This window comes from Narcine bancroftii, chromosome 6, assembly GCF_036971445.1.
Source record: "Narcine bancroftii isolate sNarBan1 chromosome 6, sNarBan1.hap1, whole genome shotgun sequence".
NCBI lineage: Eukaryota > Metazoa > Chordata > Chondrichthyes > Torpediniformes > Narcinidae > Narcine > Narcine bancroftii.
Genome location: NC_091474.1, coordinates 187,696,495 through 187,721,104, shown reverse-complemented (window position 1 = coordinate 187,721,104; position 24,610 = coordinate 187,696,495). Strand labels below are relative to the sequence as shown.

General features: G+C 39.3%; 1 protein-coding gene across 6 annotated transcripts in view; it reads right to left on the bottom strand.

Moving 5' to 3' along the window:
• Nucleotides 1–24,610, bottom strand: part of l3mbtl3 (L3MBTL histone methyl-lysine binding protein 3) — a 144,180-nt gene that overhangs the window by 76,927 nt on the left and 42,643 nt on the right. For all 6 annotated transcript variants that reach the window (XM_069886995.1, XM_069886992.1, XM_069886996.1 and 3 more), the window contains exons 6-10: nt 23,967–24,066; nt 22,729–22,823; nt 20,208–20,312; nt 7,997–8,132; nt 1,216–1,307 (exon numbers count right to left, since the gene is read on the bottom strand). In XM_069886995.1, coding sequence (XP_069743096.1) covers nt 1,216–1,307; nt 7,997–8,132; nt 20,208–20,312; nt 22,729–22,823; nt 23,967–24,066 — 528 coding nt within the window. The remainder of the gene's footprint in view (nt 1–1,215; nt 1,308–7,996; nt 8,133–20,207; nt 20,313–22,728; nt 22,824–23,966; nt 24,067–24,610) is intronic.

Sequence of the window (24,610 nt, the reverse complement as noted above, 5' to 3'; positions counted from 1 at the left end):
TGTGCCATTTGATGGGATAAGACAATATTTTAAAAATAGCAGTACCAATATTTAGCAAAAATAAGTGAGGAAATTATGATCTATGACTTTACTAAATTTTAAATCATAGATACATCACACAAGACTTTTAAAAGTTGTGTCACCCTGCAAAAGATTGAAAGCTAATAACTAGTTAACACCATGGCATCAATGCATATCATAAAGTCCACAACAGGAACTGTTGTTCACAGATAGCAAGATGAAAGTCAAATCAGGCCAAGTGAAAGTCTATTTCAAAATATAAAGTGTGTACAACACAAAAAGGAAGCAAAATTACACTTCTTCCAGCATATTTCTGCTGTAAATCCATTGGGTTGATAAAGGGAATGAAAATAAGGATTGGACCAGGAACTAGTCTTGAAAGGGAATTCATTTTCCCGACAGTGGGGACTAAAACCTCAATCAGTACTATATTAGTAGCAGGGCCTTCTGATGACAAGATTTGTCATATTTTGAACTTTAAAAGGGGGAAGAAAAAGTCAGGAGACTTTTGACTTCTCTGGGGAGATAAAACACTACTAGATAGTGTCTATTCCTCCTGAAGTCATTTGCCTATGACCTAGCACTTCTATTTGCTTGCCAGAAGCTGCATGGAGTCTTGTTCAGAGTGATTTTCAGACAAAAGTTATGGCTTTGAGGATCAACCATTAAGATCGCCCATGCTTCCACACATTTGAATTCCCTCACAGTGGCTACATCCAATTCAAGTACAGGTTGTACTTCTCTTATCCAGCGCTCTGTGGTCCGGCACATTTGAATCTGCCACCGTTAGTACAAACTCCTTACAGACAGTGCAGAACTCAAATCTTAGTCCCAATTGCTGGTGTGGTAAAGGGGCTGTACTAACAGTGCCACCCCACAGTATTATTTCCTGTTTTAAACTTTGTTCTACCTTTGATACGTTTACTTAGGAGGTTCCCTAATGGGCCAATTTCTGTGATCTGGCAATGGCCAGGTCCCAACGTCACTGGATTTAACATGCACAAGCACTTCACCACAATCCCCTGTGCCCTCAAGCCTGCTAACATGAGGGCTAGGGTGGTTAACATTTAATTTTCAATTCACACTTAATGTCATTCCTCCTGGTGATAACTCCATAATTATCAATGTTTTGCAGGATGGCAAATCATCCATCAGTTTTCATATCACCATGTTGAAAATCTTGCTGTTCCTTACCGTGTTTTGGTTTTCAAACAGAGACTTGGGCACAGCTTGAGCTTTGCACATCTTCAGATATGATGGCCAGTTAAACTCATCTTCTCTGTATCCTAGAGAAGATAAAATGTTCATGTGTTCATAGGCACACAACCCATCAAGACATTCCTGTTGTTCACCAAAAAGAGAATGTTGCACAGAAAACAAGATTTACAGTACGATTAAACAACAACCCAGTGGGTCTCCAGGAACTATATTATACTCCATTGTGTTTTGTAAAAATATGAGTACATGGCCAGTTCAAATCTTTTTTTTCATCCACCTATTTAAATTTTCTGACTTTAAAAGTTTTAATCACTATAACAGGTACATCTGCATAAAATTTGTAGCATAAAAAACATTTATTAACATATCATGAAATGGATTAGGACATAATTTGTTGTAGAATGCAAAATAATACACTATTGTTAATTGCTTGGAAAACAAATGTTGAAACTAACCACCGTGATCTGACCATAGGAAATCCAGACCACATAAATTATCCCCAATCATCTTCCTCTGGTCAAGAGAACTGTTCTTTTTAAGTACAGATACTCCTGCGTCACATAAGGGTGTGAGAGCCCAACATTTCTGAAAGTTGGAAATGCTGTCAGTTGAGATCACAAAAGTTGCACTGTTAGCTCCAGATTTTAGTTAGTTTTTTTTTAAAAAAGATCTTAGATATTTGCATCAATCTATGGTAGGAGTTAAAAACATCAACGAAAATGGGAGTTTCCCCATAAGACAATTTCAACCTGTAAATGTCAAGCATTGTGTATGGAATGACAGTAAATATACTGCGTAATTATAATGTCTGAATGGAACTGCATATATACACATAGGGAAATTGCTGCCTTTTTTTCCCCCCCAACGACAAATGTCATCTAAAGATTGTGGAATACCTAGGGACTTGTTTTACCGTGCCCTCTGTAATGTTTGGGATAGACATTTTTATTATTTTATCCTTTACTCCAAAGTTTTAAATTCGTAATCAAACAATTCAAGTGCACATTCCAGGTTTTATTCAAGGTCATTTGTATACATTTTGGTTTGACCATGTAGAAGTTACAGTATTTTTAATGTATAGTCCCCTCAGGGTACATAATGTTTGGAACATATTGCTTCACATGTATTTGTGAGTACTCAAAGCAAGTTTAATTGGTTTATTGGTGCAGGTATAAGATTGCTTCTAAACTTTGGATCAACTTTGAAGTCTGTAGTTGCAATTTTTCAACATGAAGATCAGAGATGAGATAATAAAAAGTCAAAATATGAAGATAAAAAAACAAGAATTAAAATGTAAAGAGACATCATCCAAACCGTAGAATTACCAAAATCAACTGTTTGGGACATTATTAAGAAGAAAGAGTGTACTGGTGACCTTGGTAATTACATAGGGACTGGTATTCTAAGGAAGATCCCCAAAGGAATTCTCATCATAATGAAGAAAATTCCCCTGACACATGTCTGACAGATCAGAAACAGGTGTGGATATGTTAATGCCTAATTTCTGCGGAAGACTTCATGAAAAGAAATTCAGAGGCCAAATTGCAATGTGAAAACCACTAGTTCGCCACAGAAAGGATGGCCAGATCACAGTTTACCAAGAGGTATTTAAGAGCCTGCAGAATTCTGAAAATAGGTCTGTGGATGGATGAGTCCTGTATCAGAGTGAGAGCAAGAGCAAAGTGTGGAGGCATAAAGGAACTTTCGAAGATCCAAAGCATATTACTTTGCCATGATTTTCATCTTGCAGTGTAGCCTCTGTATTTCTGTTCATGAAGTCTTCTGTGGAAAGAAGTCATTGAAATATCCACATCCTGCTTCCTGAAGATGTTCCTGCTCTTTTGGACATATGTTTGGAAATTTTTCTTCATTATGATGAGAATTCTTCTGTCATCAGCAGTGGAGGTCTTTCTTGGAATACTGATCCCTTTGTGATGCCTGAACTCACCAGTAAGCTCTTAATGATCTTGCAAATCCTAAGGTTTGGGCGATGTCTCTTACTGTTGTATTCTTGTTTTTCAGCCTCACTTTAATTGCAATTGAATTGTTTGATTACAAATTTAAAACAATGGAGCACAGGGCAAATAAAGGAAAATGTGTCTTTGTCCCAAACATTATGGAGGGCACTGCATTTCCAGAGTCTAGTCACTGACTATTTAAACCATTACCAACTACCTCCTGACCTTGTGAAAGAACAGATTCCTAAACGGAAATCAGTTCTAACATTTCTGTATTTTTGCTGCTGACATGAATAATCCTGGTTCCAAGAAATCTGTTCATTTCAATATACAATGCACATCCTTTCAACCCAGTGTGCAGGTATAATACAGTTTTTTTTAAATGCTATTCATGAAAGGTACAGAGCAAAATATATCAATTTTGAATATGACAATTAACTGGGAAAATAACTTTAGTGTTTGTCCTGATGCGACTTTGCAACTAAAATTCAATTTCGAATTAGGTATTTCAAATGGATATTTCAAAAGCCATCTTATAGTTTGGCCACCAGATCATGTAATATATCAGAAAATATCTATTATAGCAAGTCTTTTTAAAGTGATTACAATCAAGTGGCATATGGATGACGTCAAGAAACACCTGGACATTCTTTGGTATGCAAAGAGAATCAGTAGGAAAAGAGTGTATTTATTTCTATTTAATGCAATTCAGAATTACAATTGGAAGAGTTAAGCAGTCTGGTTTTTTTTTAAACGAAATTAACAGAATTTTTAAGAGTGCAGGTTATTGTTTGAAATTCAGTTTTAAAATATGACCAATTATTTTTAACAGATAAATTATAATTTAATGCGAAGATTACACAGTCACTGAGATTTGCGCACTGTGGAATTCACCAGAGAGGCCGCTTTTTCAATTCCATTATCATTTAGGCAAGTACAATGAGGGACGAGGAAATGGTCACATTGTGACTAGCAGTTGAGGAGATTTGGCCCAATATGAATGTGTTTAACTTAATAAATTGTTGCGATTCTTGTGAGAACTGGCAAAAATATCCACCAAAATTTCCACCAATGATCTCAATGTCATGTTTTGAGCATATATTACAGGTGTTATCTTAAGAACACTCATCTAACAATACAATTATTATTCCAGCACAAATTTTGCACGCTAGTGTGCATGTGTTTACAACTTAAAATAAAACTGTGCACAATCAGCAATATTTAACGTACTCAGGCAATAAAATCTAAAAGTGACCTCATGTTATTAGGGCCTGATACTAATTAGAATATTAAATCAACTCCATTCTTTGGGTACAAATTTGTAAAAAAAATACTTGTTTCAATCAAACAAGGAGATGCGAGTACCTAAATTTTAAAAAACTGTTCTCACTATGTTTCTTGTGTGTCACCTGATTTTTTTTAAATTAAATTGTTTTCTCAAAGTATTTTCAAAAAGAACTATTTGTCATTATTTAAACAAATTTCAAAAGTGATTTATTTTCACCTGGCAATTGGCATTTTCTGAAACAAGCGTCCAATTAACTGATTTTATTTACATCTAAAACATCATCAAGTTCATTTTTTAAAAATCACCCAAGATAGGAATTTCTTCCATTTCCCAATTACGTTTCATTTTCAAATTAGGTATGACAAAAACACCTAAGAGTAAAAACACAAAGCTGGAGAAACTCAGCAGGTCAAGCAGTGTCCTTTATATACCAAAGGTAAAAATACATAACCAACTTGAGCCCTTCATCAAGGTATGGGAAAGTGTCGGCAGGCGTCCAGACAAAAGAGTGGGTGGTCACAAAGTCAGGAGGTGATAGGTGGAGAAGGGAGGAAGGGGACAGCAGTGATCAAGGGGAGAAGGGATAGCTAGGTGAAGGGAGAGTGGAGAACTAGAAAGGGGGAGGGAAGGGGGAAGAGAGAGCAGGTTAGCAGAAACGAGAAAAGTCAATGTTAATGCCATTTGACTGGAGAGTGCCCAGACAGAAAATAGGGTGTTGTTTCTCCAATTTACGGGTGGTCTTGGTGGGACAGTACACAAGACCATGGATAGACATGCGAGTGTGGGAACTGAAATGGTTGACTACTGGAAGATCTCTGTCACTGGAGTAGATGGAGTGAAGGTGCTCAGTGAAGCAATCTCCCAATCTGCGAGAAGGAAGCACCGGATGCAGTAAATCAGTCCTGCGGATACACAAGTGAAGTTGTTTGTCTTGAAAGGCCTGTTTGAGACACTGGACCATGATGAGGGAAAAGTTTGTTGCACCTCCTGTAGCCACAAGGGAAGGTGACGAGGTGGGGGGGCAATTGGTGGGGGGGCAATTGGTGGAGAGGGATGAGTGCACGAAGGAGTCTCGGAGGGAACAGTCCCTACGGAAGGCAGAGAGGGGAGGAAGATGTGCTTGCTAGTGGGATCCTGTTGTAAGTGCCAGAAATTCCGAAGGATAATATTTTGGATGAGGAGGCTGGTGGGGTGGTAGGTGAAGATAAGGAGAATTCAATGTTTGTTGCTTCTGAGGGCAGAGGGGGCCAGGGCAGATGAGAGGGAAATGGAGAAGATACGGGTGAGGGCTGAATTGATGGTGGTGGAGGGGATGCCACGTTTGTGAAAGAAGGTGGACATTTCAGAAGATCTGGACTGGAATACCTCATCTTGGGAACATATGCAGCAGAGATGGAAAAATTGGGAGAAGAGGATAGAATTCTTACAGGGCACAGGATTAGGAAGAGTAGTCAAGGTAGTTGTGGAAGTTAGAGAGTTTGTAATATATGTTGGTGGAAAGCTCGTCTCCCAAGATGGAGACAGAGATACAGAAAGGGGAGTGTGTTGTCGGAAATGGACCAGGTGAGATTGGGGAAGAAGTTGGTCGCGAAGTGGATAAAAATGACAAACTCATCTTGAGTGAATGAGACAGCCCCAATGTAGTTGTTGATATAACAGAGGAAGAGTTGAGGGGCCTTGCCTGTATAGGCTTGCAGCATGAATTGCTCCACAAAGCCCACAAACAGACAGGTGTACCTGGGTACCCATGGCTATTCCTTTGATTTGGAGGAAGTGAGATGAGTTAAAGGAGAAGTTGTTTAAAGTGAGGACAAGTTTTGCCAGCCAGAGGAGGGTGGTAGCAGAAGGTGAATGGTCAGGTCTCTGGTCCAGAAAAAAAATGAATGATTTAAGACATTCTGTATGGGGAATAGAGGTATAAAGGGATTGGACATCCACCGTGAAGATGAGGCAGTCCAGTTCAGGGAATCTGAAGTCATTGAAGAAATGAAGGAGATGTGCAGTATCACAGATGTAGTGGGGAGGGATTGGACCAGGGGAGAAACAGTAAAGTTAAGAAAAGATTAAACCAGTTTGGTGGGACAAGAGCAAGCAGAAACAATGGATCTACCTGGATGGTTGGGTTTGTGCATCCTGAGTAGAAGGTAGAAGCGAGCAGCATGGGGATGGGAGACAATGAGGTTGGCGGCCCTGTTTGGGGATGGGGTGGGGAGGTGACCAGAGGTGATGAGGTTGGAGAAGGTGCTGGAGACAGTGGGTTGATGTGCCATGTTTTTACTTCAACTGCAGTGTCTGAAAATTTTTGTGTTTTACTTTTCCTACAGCAATAACACCTACACATTCCATGATCACAAAATTTGATAAGAAACTCAATTTTTCTCAAAAATCCATGAGCAAATTTCTCTGTTAAAATTGAACAAAGTTCTGAGTATCTTTTTAAAATGTCTTGGCAATTTTAATCTTCTACAATAGCTGGAGGAAGGCTGGGTGCTTCAAAGAGTGGAAATCTAACTACACTAGCTCTCCAAAATTTTTAAAAAAAAGAGATTCAAGGATTTTTGGCCCAACTTTAAAAAAAATTTCATCTATCTTTCCACAGATGTCACTTGCATTTTTAATTTTTTTCTCCCCCCATTTCCAATTTCCAGCATTTGAAGCTTTTCCTTATACTTTTATTTTGCTAGATCTCCATCTCCATGGTCAGGAGATTGATTATTTTCGGGTGTTTTTTTTAAACTCAACTTTTAATTTTAATGTACTCAAACTAATTTTCCATGTCTTGGGTAATCTGCTGGTTGAATGGCAGCACACATGGCTGGAATCATTGAGTAAATCCCCTAATAGCACTTCCTGTCAACCAGAAAGTGCAGGAGTATGTTCTGAACTGTTCTATCAGTTGCATTTGCTTGAACAGATCCCAGATTTGGCCAATTCCTTTTCCTTCATTTCACTAAGAATTTGATGATCTTCCTGCCACTTGTCAGTCATTGTTCTGCTCTGCAGTTGCTCATCCCTTCAAAAGGGCAGCCAAATAAAAGTAGAGGCTATAAATGCTAAATGATAAACATTCTATAGATGATCTCAAATTAAAAATGGAGTAGATTTATGTTGTGAAAATGCATCCCATGCGATATGGTACAGTGTTGATGAATTAGGTGGTCTTTCCTTAACCTAGTAGATTTAAAACATTCATAACGCTCAACCCCAAAATGAAGAAGTAGTGGGGGGGGGGGTGGGGGGGGAAATCATAAATTAGTGGTTCATCATGATTCTTTTGGGTGTTCAAAACCACTCATTTCATAGCACATTCAGGCTTGTTTGACACAAGGTATTCAGTTCAACTTCCAAGTCAAAAGAGGGCACAATATAAATGTTAACTTAAAATATTTTTTGCACCATCTTTCCAGTGATTAAAGGCAGCAATTCCTGATGTTTGATGATAACACTTGAGAACGGTTTAGCATAAATAACCACTCAAGAACGATCCACACAATCCATGTTTGAAACTTACCTCTTGGAGGATTAAGCTTATGTCCAGTTTTCTCACACCATCCCACAGGGTGAATGTCTGGTGAGTCTGCATTTATCCAGAAGTCATAGCAATCAGAGTATTTGTCAAAGTGGAGCCTTATTCTGTAGCCACACACCTGAGAAGTTACATCATTTGTAGACCACACATCAAACAAAAGCATTCACCATTTAAATTATTTTAATTGTCTATATGAGAAGATACCAAGTAGAGAAGACAAAAACATTGCACCATCAAGTAAATATGTAAAGATAATGTTTCGCAAAGGGTGGTAGGGATGTGGAATGAGCTTCCAGCAGACGTGGTTGAGGCAGGATCATTGGTTACATTTAAGGAAAGACTAGACAGTTACATGGAGAGGAGAGGACTGGAGGGGTATGGACCGGGTGCTGGTCAGTGGGACTAGGAGGGTGGGGATTTGTTACGGCATGGACTAGTAGGGCCGAACTGGCCTGTTCTGTGCTGTAAGTGGTTATATGGTTAAAGGAATTTGGAACGGAGTTTCTAGTTCCGTGAAGACTATTAGAGGTTACGATGTAGAATCTGTACTGTACTTCAAATTTTGGCTAGGCATTGATGTTCAGTGTCTCCCCACAACCCTGTATCAGTCCCCACACTGATTCCACTCTCTCCCGACAGCACTGTATCAATCCTCAGTGATCCCACTGCCCCACTCTCACCTGACAGCGCTGTATCAGTCCTCAGTGATCCCACTGCCCCACTCTCTCCTGACAGCGTTGTATCAGTCCTCAGTGATCCCACTGCCCGGCTCTCTCCCCACAGCCCATGTCGGTGCCCACTGTGATCACACTGCCCTTTTTTTGACTTACAATATTTTCCCACTTACGATAGGTTGGTGGGAATATAACTCCATCGCAAGTTGAGGACTACCTGTATATTAAATCACCACTCCGCCATACTTGTATCAGCAGCACCCTAAAAGATATTTTACTTTGTAACAACAATTAAATGAACTAACCCTAATTATTTAAATTCATATTTTATGTTGCTCCTTTTGGGTCTTGGAGAAGATGAGGGGAAGGCAGAGATGAAAGAGACCATGTTGGACTCTGAAATGTCTTCCTTCCTACTGAAATGTGGTTTGCCCTCTACCATCATGGTCAGAACCTACGAATGCATCTCAACTATTTTCCAATCCTCTGCCTTTACCCCTTTTCTTCCTGGCCACAGTAAGACTAGAGAACCCTGGTCCCCATGTATTATTCTTTACAACTTCTGCCAGCTCCAACAGGATTCCACAAAGCACAAATTTCCCTGTTCTTTCAACATTCTAACTGGATTTTTTTTCTCCACGACTCCTTAGTCTGTGGCTGTGTTCCCATCAATCATTCTCAGTCTAATAGCATACTCCAGTGCATCTGAAGGATCTACATTACCTTGCCATACCATTCAAGGACTTCAAATCAAGTCCACTGCACTCAGATGCACAATGTAGTCTTCTCTGCATTGAAGAGAAAACACTGATTGGCCAATCACTTTGCAGAGCACCAGTGTTCAGTCTGCACAAGCAACCCAGAGCTTCCTGTAATCTACCATCTGAATTATCCATTCCACTTCCACTCTGACCTACTTGAATGTGGCCTCCTCCACTCTGTAAGAGTATAATGCAAGCTTGGGGAACAGAATCTCACCTGGGCATGTTGGAACCTTGTGGACTCGATGAAGAATGCCAACATTAAGTAACTTGCTCTTTGCTTCTGTCAGTTTCAGAAATGGCCACTCTACCATCTGTGATTTTGGCTCAATTTTTCTTCTGTTTGACCAACCTGATCTCCAGTGTACATCCCACAAACCTGCTATCAGCAACACGTAACACAGGCAAGCTACTGTAATCAGGGGACAACTATCACATGTGGTCTCACCATATCAGAAATATTTACTTTGTTATATATTACAACTCTGATTATACAAAATGGTCAGGACCAGGCTCATTTTGGATAAACCTTTTTTCTTTTCGGAGAACCGGTCATTTTTTAAAAAAAATAGCCCAGCAGCAACAGCAAATCATTTGTAACAACAAGAAGGGAAGGCTTTTTAAGCATTAAAATTATGTTTAATACTCACCAAAAAAAAATGCTGGCCACTGCCAATCACTGACACCTCCCCACTGAGGCCCTGCTCGTGCCCGGGACCCAAGGTCCGCTGCTGCTGTCGCTGGGAGCCCAAGGTCTGGAGTAAGTTTGGCTCCAAAAAAAATTTGGATAAATGAGGATTTCAGATCATTGGAGTTGTAATGTACTTTTCCTTCTACTCATGTAATATTACATTTCTGTTTGATTACATGACAATAAATAGTGTCTGATCTAATCAGAACTTGTATTCTCTCTTCGAAAAAATACTGCCAAGGAGAATTCAGAGGACAGGCAGCATTCATGGAAGGAATTGGCCAGAAAAGGTTTTTGTTCAAAATCCCACTTCAGGTATTTTAATTTATTAATTTATCAGGATCTGAACATGATAAAGGCAAATACTGGTAGGTCTGGAGACTTATTTAAACCAGAGCAGATAAGAACAGCAAATTTCCTTCCATGGGAACACAAATGTGGAGTTTGCTCCAGATTTCTTTCTACTGTGACTTTGAAATCATCTTTAAGCCTTATTATACTCTGTGACTGAGTCTTCACAGCTCCATTTGACAGAGAATCCTACAGATTTTTAACTATCTTGGTGAACAAGTTCCCTCGTCATCTCTGATTTTATCTGTCATATAGGCAGGACCTCAAACAATGACCAGTCGGAATATAGAAGGGAAACAGAGGAACAAGTGGCTTGTGCCAGAAGTACAACCTCACCTTCAATGTCACAAAGACCAAGGAGCTGGTTATATACTTCTATAGAGGAAGGGTGGAGCTCACTCCCAGATGGCATTAATGGTAGTAAGATGGAGAAAGTAGAAAGCTCTAAGTTCTTAGAAATAAGCATCTTCAGTGCATCATCCTGTTCCACCATGCGGGCACAATAGCCAAGCGCTAGCATCACTCACTTCCTCAGAAGCCTGAAGACATTTGACACACCAGCAGCATCACGCACCATCAGATTCAAGGATAGTTATCAGACTCCTGGATGAGCCTCACAATAGTAAAATGATGTTAGGTTTGCTCTGTACCAACTGATCTCTTTTTCTGTAACTCAGCATTTTTGCACTGTATCCCACTTGCTGTCAGATGTCTAGCTGGACTTGTCACAAATTAAACTTTATCAATGCAAATTGGTACATCTAACAATAAACTGGAACTTGATTTTAGGTTCCTAAACCAGAGAAAGTATCATCCCTGAACCTATACTGTCAAAACTTGTAAAACTTTAGGATGCTTCATTTTCAATATTTATGAATTACAATTATGAAAATTTTTTTAAAACTTACTGAAAGAGAAATTCTGGGTATTGTTTGATAGGATTAAATAATCATTATCGGGTGGCCTCCCTTATCTATTACAATGATGTGACGTTTTAATTTGACTAAAATTAATATTTTACCCAAATTCTTGCATCTTTTTCAAGCTTTACTAATTTTTATCCCCAAATCCTTTATCAGCTCACTGGATTCAATTATGTCGCCATATATTTGGCAAAGGAAAAAACAACGTATAAATAAAGCCTATCTTCAAAAAATTACATTAAATAGTTGGTAATCACTCACATATTTTAGATTATACTATTGGGAAATTAATATACATAATTTACTTTTATTATTACATTTGGATAAATCAGTGAATTGCCCTTCTTGAATAGAAATGGAATTACAGGTACACGATCCTTTATCCGGACATCTAAAACCCGGAAAGCTCCAAAATCCGGAAAGTGGGGACTGGCAGTCGGGGAGATGTCCGGGCGACTGGAAGAGGGTGGGGGTGGATACAGCAGCACAATTCGGGTGGGCTTTCTGAAATCCGGAAAAATCCGAAATTCGGAACACACTGATAAAAGGATCGTGTACCTGTATAGTTTACTAAGAAAACCTCTATGTTGGCAATTTTAGGATCCTTATCATTTTTTCTTCTCCAAATTAACAAATAATTCATTGATGAAAAATAGATTGAGAATTTGGGGTTCAGATCAGGAAATTCTTTGGAATTAAGTGTTTTTCATTGGTTAGTCCAATTATAGATAACCATCTGTTTCAATCATCTTTGATGCAGATTTCAAGGAATGGCATAGAAAAGATATTCAAAGTTTCAACGATCTTTTTATTTGAAATAATTTTGTTTCTTTTGAACAATTATCAGCCAAATTTAATCTTTCCAATAGGATGCTTCAATAAGATCACCTCCTATACTTCAAAATTTGATAGGAAACCCGGTCTGAATCCAGGAATCACTCTGGTGAACCATCACTGTATGCTTCCTATTACAATATATAGCACCATTGGTAAGGAGTCCAGAGGTCTCCTATCCTACAGGAGTCGCAGGATTGTACTATAACAACTTCACTTTTGTCTGGACTCAACTCCATCTGCCAATCCTCTGGTTATATTTCAAACTGATCTGTATCCTGCTGCAATTCCTTCTAATAACAGTACCTCATCTTTGCAAATGCTCTGTGTGACATAATTCCTGAAATACTGATGATTCTTCACTGTGGAACCAGGCACAACCCAAGTTACAGACGGCAAATCAGAAAGTAAAAAACATTAATTTCTATTACTTCTTGAAGAGTTTATAGATAGTGACATATTACTGACTAAAAATTTTTAAAAGATAAGTAGAATGTTGAAATTATGTTGAGGGTTGAAGTCCATTTTTTTTCAAGAGCATAGAGATTGTTCAACCATAATTGTGACATGAAACAAAAGTTTTTCTAGGCTTCAATTAAAATGCACAATTTCAATTCAAAGGCACATCTTCAGTTTTTGTCTTTGAATAGTTTGAAGTTTATATCAATTCATCAACTGAGAAACTTGGAATCAAATGATATAAAGCAAGTACAATCAGTGGCTGCTAATCTCATCCATTAACAACGCAAGCTTCTCGATCACCCACCCAAGCCATTACTTTCTCAATCCTTATTTTAATTGGTGTGGTATAGCTTACATTCATTCAGCCTAAAATGGAGTTAGCATTTGGTATTTCTAGATTTCTGAAATTAACTGCACAAGTTGTAGTCAGGTGTCTTCCACCATAATAGTGAGTGCTGATGGCTCAGTTATTTTCAATGAAAATTCAGGGCCAATACACTTCAATAAAGCTTCTCATTTGGAATGCATTCCCTCCATTAAACCCATCTACACTTCCTGATGCCTTGGAAAAGTTGCTGACAAAATAAAGGACTTTAGCATACACACTTCTTCCCCTGAAGATACATGGTTTTGAAAACACACACCATCAGAATTCAAGGACAACTATTTTCCTGCTGTTATCAGACTCTTGAACAGAACTCCAAAGCACAAGTGATGATCTCTTTATCTCACAACTTCAATGCAGAATTTCACAGTCCAAAATCCACTTTTCCCTATAACACTTTATTCTGCACTCTTGTTTTATTTTGCTCTATCTGGCTGTACTTAAGTACAGAGTTGATTTACATGGAGAGCACACAAATCTTTTCATCTTTTCTTGATACGGGACAATAATAAACTATCAATTATCTGGTTCAACATAGGTGAATTACAATAGAAATGCAACACTTCTTCAAATAACTATTTATTTTCTATCAATAAAAGCACTTGCACGAGTCAAGTCACTGAGCCCTGGAATCAAAGTGCCTGCAATAGCTAACATTCCTGAATAACATCAGCAGCAATGGGTCTTGCCACTCACAATAGGGTGATATGTGCATGGGAGGGGTTACCAAGATTGAAAATTTTGAAAAGTGAATAGCAGACATCAATATAATTAATGGAAATGTGTCTGTTTTCAAACAGGAAGAAATAATAAACATCTCTACTGAAACTTGGGGCTGAAACCATTTAATCGCAACACTGAAAGATATCAACAGGTATAGCATGAAAGTGTGCAGACATTGCAGTTGAAGTGAAAACACAACATTGGTGAAACTCAGCAGGTCAAACAGTGTACTTTATATAGCAAAGATAAAGAAACATAACCGATGTTCTGCTCTGTCCGCATCAGTGATAGGGACCTCCCAATGGCAATCCATTTCAGATTTTAGCACGATTGGTGTAGGGGTCAGTGCAAGGTCTTTACAGTGCCAGCAATCGGGACCGGACCTGGGTTCAAATCCCGCACTGTCTATAAGAAATTTGTATGTTCTCCCTGTGTCTATGAGGGTTTTCTCCAGGGGCCCTGGAGAAAACGTACCGGGGGTATAGGTTAATGGAGTGTAAATTGGCCGGCATGGACTCATAGGGCCGAATTGGCCTGTTACAGTGTTGCTTGCCTAAATTTTAAAAACAATTCTGCATCCTACTCCCATGCCTGTCCATGGCCTCATGTACTACCCCACCAAGCCCACCCATAAATTAGAGAAACAACACTTGATTTTCTGCCTGGGCTCTCTCCAGCCTGATGGCATTAACATCAACTTCTCTGGTTTCTTCATCCTCTCTATTATTAACAGTTCCTTAGCCACTTGGACAGTTCCAATTTGTTCCCACCTAGATCCTCCACACCCAAAAATTATAGACCGGTTTCTAAACTGCCATTCCCGTCAAAGGTCCTCAAAAAAGTTGTTCTTAGCCAATTTTTGCCCTACCTACATCAAAACAACATATCTGAAAAATTCCAGTTAGGTTATAAGCCCCACCACTGCACAGAGTTGGCCTTACTAAGAATATACAATGATCTGCTCCTCGCCACTGACTCAGGGAGCTCAGCCATTCTAATTCTCCTCAACCATAGTGCAGCGTTCGATATTGTGGATCACACAATTTTAATAGATCGCCTCTGGCAGAGGGTTGGTGTTGACAACACGGCCCTGAATTGGTTTAAATCTTATCTCAGTGATAGGACTTTCTCAGTCAACATGGGGACATTTTCATTTTCCTCTGCTACCCTTTCCTATGGGGTCCCACAAGGGTCTATTCTGGGCCACATTCTCTTCTCCTTATACATGCTTCCCCTCAGTCATATCATCCAAAAATAAGGTATCTCCTTCCACTGCTATGCTGATGACACCCAGCTCTAGCTTCCCCTGAAGCCCAACAATCAAGCAAAGACAACCAGCCTCATTGACTGTCTGGAGGGCATAAAGTGCTGGATGGCTCAAAACTTTCTGCAGCTAAACGAAGGCAAATCTGAGATCATCCTATTTGGCCCCCCAATTCCAGCAAAATTATTGCCAATACCCTTGGTAACTTATCCACCCTCATTAAAACCACACGTCAAATCCCTCGTTGTAATATTCAATTCCACCTTCAAGTTTGACAAACAAATCAATGCAGTAGTAAAAGCTTTTTCTAGCTCCGCATTATTGCCAAAATCAAATCATTGCTGTCACTGAATGTCCGAGAAATTTAACCACGCCCTCATTTTCTCCCGTTTAGACAACTCTAACTCTCTTTACATGGGAATTAGTCTGTCATCATTATCCCATCTGCAACTGGCTCAGAATGCACCAGCAAGGTTCCTGACAGGAGCCAAGAAGAGGGACCATATCACCCCTAATCTGGCCTCCCTTCACTGGTTGCCAGTATGGCTCAGGATAGATTTTAAAGTTTTCCAGTTTGTTTAAAAGCTATTAATGGACTAGCCCCCTCCTACATCACTGATCTCCTAATGCCGTACTCCACTTCAGGATCCCCTCAGATCAGCCAATTTAGGGTGCTTGGTTGTTCCACGCTCAAATTGCAAACTCAGGGGAGATCGCACCTTCGCGGTAGCAGTCCCCAAACTGTGGAACAATATTCTCCTATCCATCAAATCAACCCCTTCCTTTAAATCTTTTAAATCCAGGCTTAAATTGAATTTTTACTTGGAAGTGACTGTTGATTGTTACCATTGTTACGGGCCCAAAGGACCCCAAAACTCAGCAACAATAGACAATCACCAAGACAAATGGCTTTCAAAACAAAAGTTATTTTTAATCAACTTTAAACATGAAAATAGAATCAAAATTTAACTTAACTCTATACTTAACTAACCCAAATAGCCCCCTTCTAATTCTAAGCGCATGTGTATGTAATGTGTGTGTAAATTCAAGAAAAGTTCTTTGGTTCACAGTTCAATCTCACTTCTTCTTCCAAGTTCTCTGGTTGCAGGCAATCACCATACTGTGCACAGAATTTAACATGTATAGAGTTCACCAGGTTTGGTGCTTGAAAGTTAAATGTTTACTGCTCAGGAGGTTCTTGTAGGGCTTGCAGATAGAGATATTTGTGGCTCCAGGATTTCCACAACTGAGGTACCACCACTAGTCACTTCAGGGACTTGTTGATGAAACTTGCCCCATCAGGGTTTTCTAGATGGTAACCTCTTTCTTCAAACTACCACAGAGTTCCATTCCTTCCTTTATTTCAAGAGAAACATCAGACAGATAGCACTTCCAGCCATCTACTGCTCTGGAACTTGCTTTCATCAGTTTCAAACAGTTTTCCCTGGATTGCACTTTTTAGTTACTTGTCAGTGTCCTACACACTGACTGACTGAGCTTAACTCAACCCTCTCTCTCTTTCAACTGAAATGCCAAAAAGAGCATGTGACTCATGTCTTGCAAAACCCCCACCTTCTCCAGCAAAACAACAGGAGTTATTTCTTCTTCTCAAGTTGTTATCTTAAGGCACTTTCAGGTGGCCAATTGCCCCGCTTGTAAAGCCGCATATTTTGGCAATATGTGGCTGTTGGGAGGCCATGTGAATGTGCAGGAGGCGCTTGCAAGGTGAACTTTGTAACCCTCCTCCGAGAGGGATAATCGCTGCAGCGGGAGAGAAGGAGGCTGGAGCGGCTGGCGGGGGAGAAGGGGGCTGGCCAAAACAATGCCGGTACCCGACTCGAGCACTGTAGTACTCCCCCGCCTGCCGCTTCAGTCTTCTTCTGCCCCTCCGGCCGCCCCAGCCCCCTTCTCCCCCACCGGCTGCCCCAGCCCCCTTCTACCCCACTGGACGCTCCAGCCCCCTTCTCCCCCACTGGACGCTCCAGCCCCCTTCTCCCCCGCCGGGGGGGAGGGGGGGGGGTCAGAGCGATCAGTGGGGGGGACATTCCATGTTTGTGTTTGCATATGTTTTTGGGAGATAAATTGGGGCAGGGTTTTTTAGTGTAGGTCACATACAAACACTTTAAAACAGATTTTATTTAAAATATTGGAGCTCTGCTCATGCTTGACAGGCCGTCACCAAGAGCCTTGGCAAAAGCTTTGGAGAGTACCCAAAAGATGTCACTAATGTATCGTTGTTTACAAAAAGGCAACAGATGAACAAACTCATTGAAGCCACAGGCTGTTGAACTTCTTGTTCTAAGAGGGTTATGTGGTTTGACAAGCAGAGAGAGAAAAAGAGGGGAGAGAGAGAGATCAGTTCTGCAGTTTTACAGTCAGCAGCAGCATCTGGGACTAGAACAGGACAAGCTGGAAAACGGTAGAAAAAAAACCATTTGGAAGATGGGTTTGTAAGAGCTTAGTTCAGCCTGGTCAAAGCCCTTGTGATTCATATAAGAGGAGAGGACTGGCTGCCTAATGTTTCACTTGAAATAAGTGAAACAAAAAGGAACAATGTGGTGACCTGAAAGAAAGAGGTTATTGTCTGGAAAACCCTGATGGGGAAAGTTTCTTCAGCATGACACTGAAGTGACTGATTAAAAAGGAATCAATTGTGAGTGTCCAGTGTACAACAAATCTCTCTGAAAACCGACAAGAACCTTCCTGAGCAGTAACCATTTACCTTTCAAGCACCAAAGCCTGGTGAACTTTATAAATGTTAAATTCTGTGCACACTATAAGAACAGACTGCACCAAAAAACTTGGAGGAATGAGAAGTGAGATTGGACTGCGTGTTAAAGAACTTTTCTGAACTTGCATACACATTACACGTGCGGTAGAATTAGAAGGGGATTATGTTAGGTTAGTTAAGTTAATAGTAATAAGTTAAAGTGTGATTCTGTTTTCATGTTTAAAGATAATTAAAAGCAACTTTTGTTTAAGTAACCATTTGTCTTGGTGAGTATCTTTGCTGCTGGGTTTTGGGGTCCTCTGGGCTCGTAACAGGATGCCTGCCGACATTTTTGCATACCTTGATGAAGGTCTCAAGCCCAAAGCATTGGTTATGCATCTTTATTTGAGCTATCTGTTTGACCTGAAGAATTTAATTTTTTTAAAATTTAGACATACAACACAGTTACAGGCCATTTTTGCCCACAAGTCCATGCTGCCCAATTTACACCCTATTAACCTACACACCCAGTATGTTTTTTGAATGGTGGAACCCAGAAGCCCCCGGAGAGAACCCACCCATACACAGGGAAAACATACAATCTTGTTACAGACAACACAGGATTCAAACCCCAGTCCGGTCCCAATTGCAGGTGCTGCAAAGGGATTGCACTAACTGCTACGTCAACGGTGCTGCCAGGAGAGTTTCTCCAGCATTGTTTTTTTTTAAAAGATACCAAGTTTGATCAGTCCTGCAAAGATTAAATCAAATACAAGTCCTTATACAAGACAACAACAAAAAAAATCATGAAGGAATTATTATACTGATTTTTTTACTTAAATATCTGACTGACAACAAGCTATAATCCTGGGCCACCAAGATTTTCCACTACATTAAAACAAAAACAGTTACATTGCAGGTAGGGTTAATTTGGACTGTGTCCTGTAAGCAAAATTTCACAAGTGTGTAATTTTCATTATCTTGGAATTTTAATTTCATCCATTTCTGGCTCACTAATTGTTTTAAAAATGAACCTGTTCTTTACATAACATCACTGATTGCACTGATCCTAAAAATAACCATTCCTCACCCCACTGACCCCAAGGTTGATGTACAACCCCCATGATCAGCAGCAGTGTTTTATTACAGATAAAGGCATCTGAATTGCTGCAATCAATTCACAGAAGGTTTGATCTATACCAAGGACTATCACAACTAAATTCCTTTGAAATAAAAATCACAAGGAAGGAATTTCAACACAAAATAGTGATGACTATAAAAGAGTGGGAGAGGATTGTGGCTGGAAAATGGATGGTACCACATGAAATGAATTTTCATTTCTTCCCCTATTAAGTCTGTTAATCGCTTTATAAATCTAATGGGTGCAAATCATGAACCTCTGAATCAATTTCTAATGTTAACATAGAACACTCTAGCACAGAATAGCTCCTTTGGCCTTCAATGTTATGCCAATCTATATATTCCTACCAAAAACAAAAGTGAAACTCTCACTATCTCGTAACCCTCTATTCATTCATCTGCCTGTCTAAGCAGCTCTAAAATGCCCCTAATGTTTCAGCCTCCACCACCATCCTCGGCAATGCATTCCAGGCACCCCTAACTCTCTGTAACAAAAAAACTTACCCCTGATTTATCACCCAAACTTTCCTCCCTTCATTTAGTTCATATGCAAGTTACATTTGTTCAGGATGTTACAACATATGCCAAGTATGATGGAGAGATGTGAATGAGGATGAATTGCAGTTAAAAAGTTCCTTATCCAATTTCCAAATGATGGGATTTTATCCCTATACATGCAAACATTACAAATATAGCCCAAATTAAGTCACTTACTCAGAAAAAAGAGTGGAAGGGAGTTTTCTCTAATCTAGTTTCTAAGCTATTGTGTATATAATTAGATACAAGTGAACATTTGCCAAAGAATCACCCAAATTTTGGTGAATGTATACCACTGCATCTTAGCCCTTTCCAGGTATGATGCATGACATTTTTTAGTTTGATGACCACAAAGGTGATACATTATAATGCACAATCCCAGAAGTGAGGAAAAGATTGGGAACAGCACCAGAATACATGTTAGATGCTGGATGATTTATTAGTTATTTCCTATTCCAAAAGAAATTATTGCATAACTTCAAAATAGTACAACCAGTTGGAAAAAAAATAACATTTCACTTCTTGATTGTTATACTGTATACTAAAATTGAGGCATCGTTTCAATCATCACAGTTAAAGAATAATTATGAAGGCTGTGAAGTGTAAAGATCCAATTGCAATTAAGTGGATCATGAAGGTTTCGAAAATTGCATTGGTGTTGCTCCTATCTCTTCCACTATGATTTAAATGTATATTTTTCACAATGATGTTATAAAGAGATGATATTAAAAATGATACCTCAGCCACACTAAGAACGCAGTACATGGATGGATGCTCTGGGTCAATCCCTTCAAGTTTCATTCCAATTTTAAATCCATTTTTGCTCTGTGGAAATGACTGATACTAAAATAAAATGAAAGAAAATGTACTTAGACTTTATAATACAACAAAAAATGTTGAAATACAAAGCAAGAAAATTCTCAACAAGTGGATAAAATTGTTATCGAACTTCAAAAATAAGAAAGCATTTTAGTACTTTGCAGGACTCTTAACTGGTTAAAAACTGACCAAAGGAAGAATTTTAAAAAAGACAAAAGTTTGGTCACAAGTGAAATATTTTAAAAGGAGCATCCAAAGAGAGAGAAAAGTGAAGGAACAGAAAGTTTCATAGAAAGATCAGTCCTTCTGCACCATCTCTTGGGTGAGAGTATCTGCAAGCATCTCAAAAGATAAAATATTCAAGGTGAATTCTGAGTAAAACTGCTCACTCTCAGTTCCTCCAATTCCCCTTCACTCTGCATGGCAATCATGTTGTTCGATTGCTGCCACCAGTCATTGATCATCAGGGTTGTGAATTTACTCTGTGGTAATCTGCACATCGTCACCTTTGCCATAGTAATTTCAGCATCTGACGCTGCTTATATTCTCACTTGTATTTCTTTCTATTGGCTATGTTTCCATTCTCAGTATTCCCATTTATGAGGCTATATTGGAGCAGCTAAATTTACTCAACATGAAATTGTTCTGCACTTGTTCCCAACCCCTACTTTCCCACACACCTGACTATTCAATTAAATACATTTATTACTTCTGGGGAAAGGAACTTTGCACTTATACTTGTCAGTAATGAGAAAGTCCAATGAAATTGGTCCTCTGGAGGTGGAAGGATTGTCATGGTATTTAATGTGGTTAAAATTCCATACACAATTTGTTTTACTGGATGCACTTGCACATCAAACTTGAACCTTTTGGTTCACCTTTTAGTGGGAGAAAATCTATCTGGAACTTCAACACATTCTATATTTTTTTTCAGTGCTGTGCAATTTCACTCTCCCCACACCTTACCCACCAACCTGCTGTGATGAAGTGCTTTGAAAGGCTGGTGTTGAAGCGGCAGCATGGATCCATCCCAATTCACCATCAAGAACACCTACAGGGAACGCTGCTGTCAGAGAGCAGCAGCAATCATCAAGAATCCACACCACAGAGCACACACTCTGTTCTCAATGCTGCCATCAGGAAAGAGGCAGCATTGACTCACAAGACTCACACCACTAGTTTCAGGAACAGCTACCATCATCAGATTCCTCAACAACAAACTCAATCAAGGACTCATTTAAGGACTCTTACTTGTGCACCTGATTTTTTTTTCTCCTCTGTATTGCACAGTTTGTTTACAGTGTTATTTCTTTACAGTTCTTTATTTGTTTATGTGTACATTGAACAGCTTTTTTTGCACTTTCAATAAGTGGTCATTCTGTCTCGATGGCAGGAAAAAGAATGTCAGGGTTGTATGTGATGTCATATGTACTCAGAAAATAAATCTGAAATCTAATCAGAGTATTTCCTTACTGCTGTACAACATTCTGGAAACTTAAATAGGTACTTGTGCACATAAATTACCCTTTCACTCACCATCAGCACAGAAAACAATGGCAGATCATTGTCTTGTTTTGTAGCATGACAGGGAAACTTAAATACTCTTGTGTCTGGAGTGAACATTTTTGAGCATTCCTAAAACTACATGGCTTTCCAGGCCAGTAACAGTCTGAGACACCTGCCAGAAATGTATTAACTCATCCTTCAGACTCCTAATATTACTCAATCCCAAAACTGCATTGACATTGCCACCATTCTTCCAGTTCAACTTCCCAGACCTGCCAACATTACCACCCACATCCCCTGCCGTGCTTCTTACTAATCCATTGAGTCCAAATGTTTGGCCCTGCTCCTCCAGTCTGCATCATGGCAATATTGAAATACAAGACTTAAATATCCTGGCCTGGCCTACCACAGACATCTAAAACTCACCTGCCATCCAGATATTCCCACCCCCCACCACCCCCCAACCCAACCATGACTAAACATACTGCTACTATCCCAATTTTTCTTCTCCAAATACCAAACTATCACTGCTGGAATCCCAATCACCAGTACACCCATCCCTCTGTACCTCTTACATGCTATGCCTGGATATCTCTACCCCTACTCAATTGTCCTGAAGTCATCAGGATTCCAAAATCCAACCTTCAAGATATATTATTAATGCTAAAACGATGGTTGGCTTTTGTTTTAAAACTAGAATACTGAACATGAGCTAGCACAGACCCTTCAGCCCAGTATGTTGTGCTGACCTATATAAATCTGCACCCTCATCTACTGCTGCAATATGTAATTCTGCAATATTTACCCATCATTAATTAGGATGCACAGCAGTCTCTAGGCAATGACATGCAAAATATACCACATATTATTCATACCTAGCTTCCACAATAAGACCCTGAGATATAATTTAACTATTGTATAGTTAGGATCTGACCTCTCTGAAAAGTTTGGTGGGTGCTGCCACAGCTTTTTCTTCTTCCAAATATGAAGCCCAGCACCAGGTTTTTCTCTTTCCTCCAAAAATTAAAGCTGAAAATTTAAAAAAAAAGTACAGAACATGTTGAGCAAATTAATTTCAAAATGCATATTTTTTTCCAGTATTTTACAAACACGATCAACTTACACAAAACTGAGTTGCATGACATCTATTTTATGTAGTAAATAAAGTTATGACATTCAATTTGAATGGCTATCATAGGACCCATTGTATTAACTGTCATGTGTGTGACCTTGCCAAAGTTTTATTTCCTACAGGTCTAATTACCAGAAAAGTGTCCCATAGAAATCATTCAAAAAGAAACAGCAAAATTCTGTCCAAAAAATTGAGCAATTTTAATTACAATCAGCCTAATTTGTTCAATTTTGCTTCTGGATACCATTTTATTCTACATCACATGGGATGTAAAACTGGTGTTCCAGTCTATCAAATCAATTTTGTACCCAATGAGAAAAGCTAATTTAAAATCCCAAATTATCAATCAAGGCTCAGAAGCAAACTTGGTTACCTGTATAACATTTGGATTAACTGGTAAATCATATTGCCCTTAAAATTAAGCAAGCACAGTATTAAAAGCATAAAATGACTCTACTACTTAAAAGCAGTAGATCCATGGGATTAATTTTCGATGTTTTTTTCCCGTAACAACTGCCTCGACAATTTCAGACGCTATTAACAAAATTTTCTATTTTAAACAAAGGAGACAAATTTTGCTGCATGTTCTCAGGAAATGTTAGTAAAATATAAATTATCAACTTATCATACCAAGTAGTTCTAAAATAGTTCATATTCCATGTCTGTAATTTAAGAGTATAAGCAGGGAAGTATAAAAAGAGCTCTTCACTTTTTCCCTGGCTTAATTCCAAGTCGGTGACAAAGGAGCAGAGGCAATGATCATCACTTAACTTTTCTTCATTTAGACATACAGCATGATAACAAGCTCTTTCAGCCCAATTCCACCCAATCGACCTACAACTCCTGTAAGTTTTGAAGGGTGGGAGGAAACCAGAACACCTGGACGAAACCCACGTGGGAAGAACGTACAAACTCCTCACAGACTTCACGGGATTCAAACCCAAGTCGCTGGCACTGAAACAGCATTGCGCTGTGCTGACAGGGCCACCCAATTGGATCTGGGGTCTAAATTTGCTGTACATCTCCATTGTGCGACTTACTTTGTTTTAATAATCCAGCATCACATTTTCTTTTTCTCCGAGCTCGAGCTTGGCTGTTCTGAGTCACTTTGAGCATCTTCAGTTCTCCGGGCTTTTCGTCCTAAATTGTACAAATGGCATCATGTTCAACTGGGGATGAATTACACAGTACTGCCTTCTTTTGGTTTGAAAACGCTCCCATTCACAGAGATTACCAATCTTAAATAGGTATGCCACTGGTAACTGAACCTTGCCCTCATTCAAAATTCTACCAATCATCAGAAATCAAGGCAATTAAGGAAGGTTACAATGCTTCCATCAAAATTCAATCCTGCCAAATATACCAAAGAGTTCAAGAACCTCGACCACATATATCCAGAACTTACAATAGTCCTAACATCAAAGGATAGCACACACCAGAATGCAACAACATTCTTATTCTATCAAAAAATGTCACAAGGATTTTCACAAAACTGACCGAGTATTGATTTTCTTTGGGCAGAGGGCTAAGTGAATTTCACAAGAGTACATCTATAGCAATCGGCAGAATATTCAGAACTTCTGCGGTACAAATGGGGTCAGTCTACATTTTGTGTAGCAGCACAATTAAAAGTCCTTAAAGAGAGCTTTGTTGGTCATTTCACATTAATTTTCTGGCCTGCTGC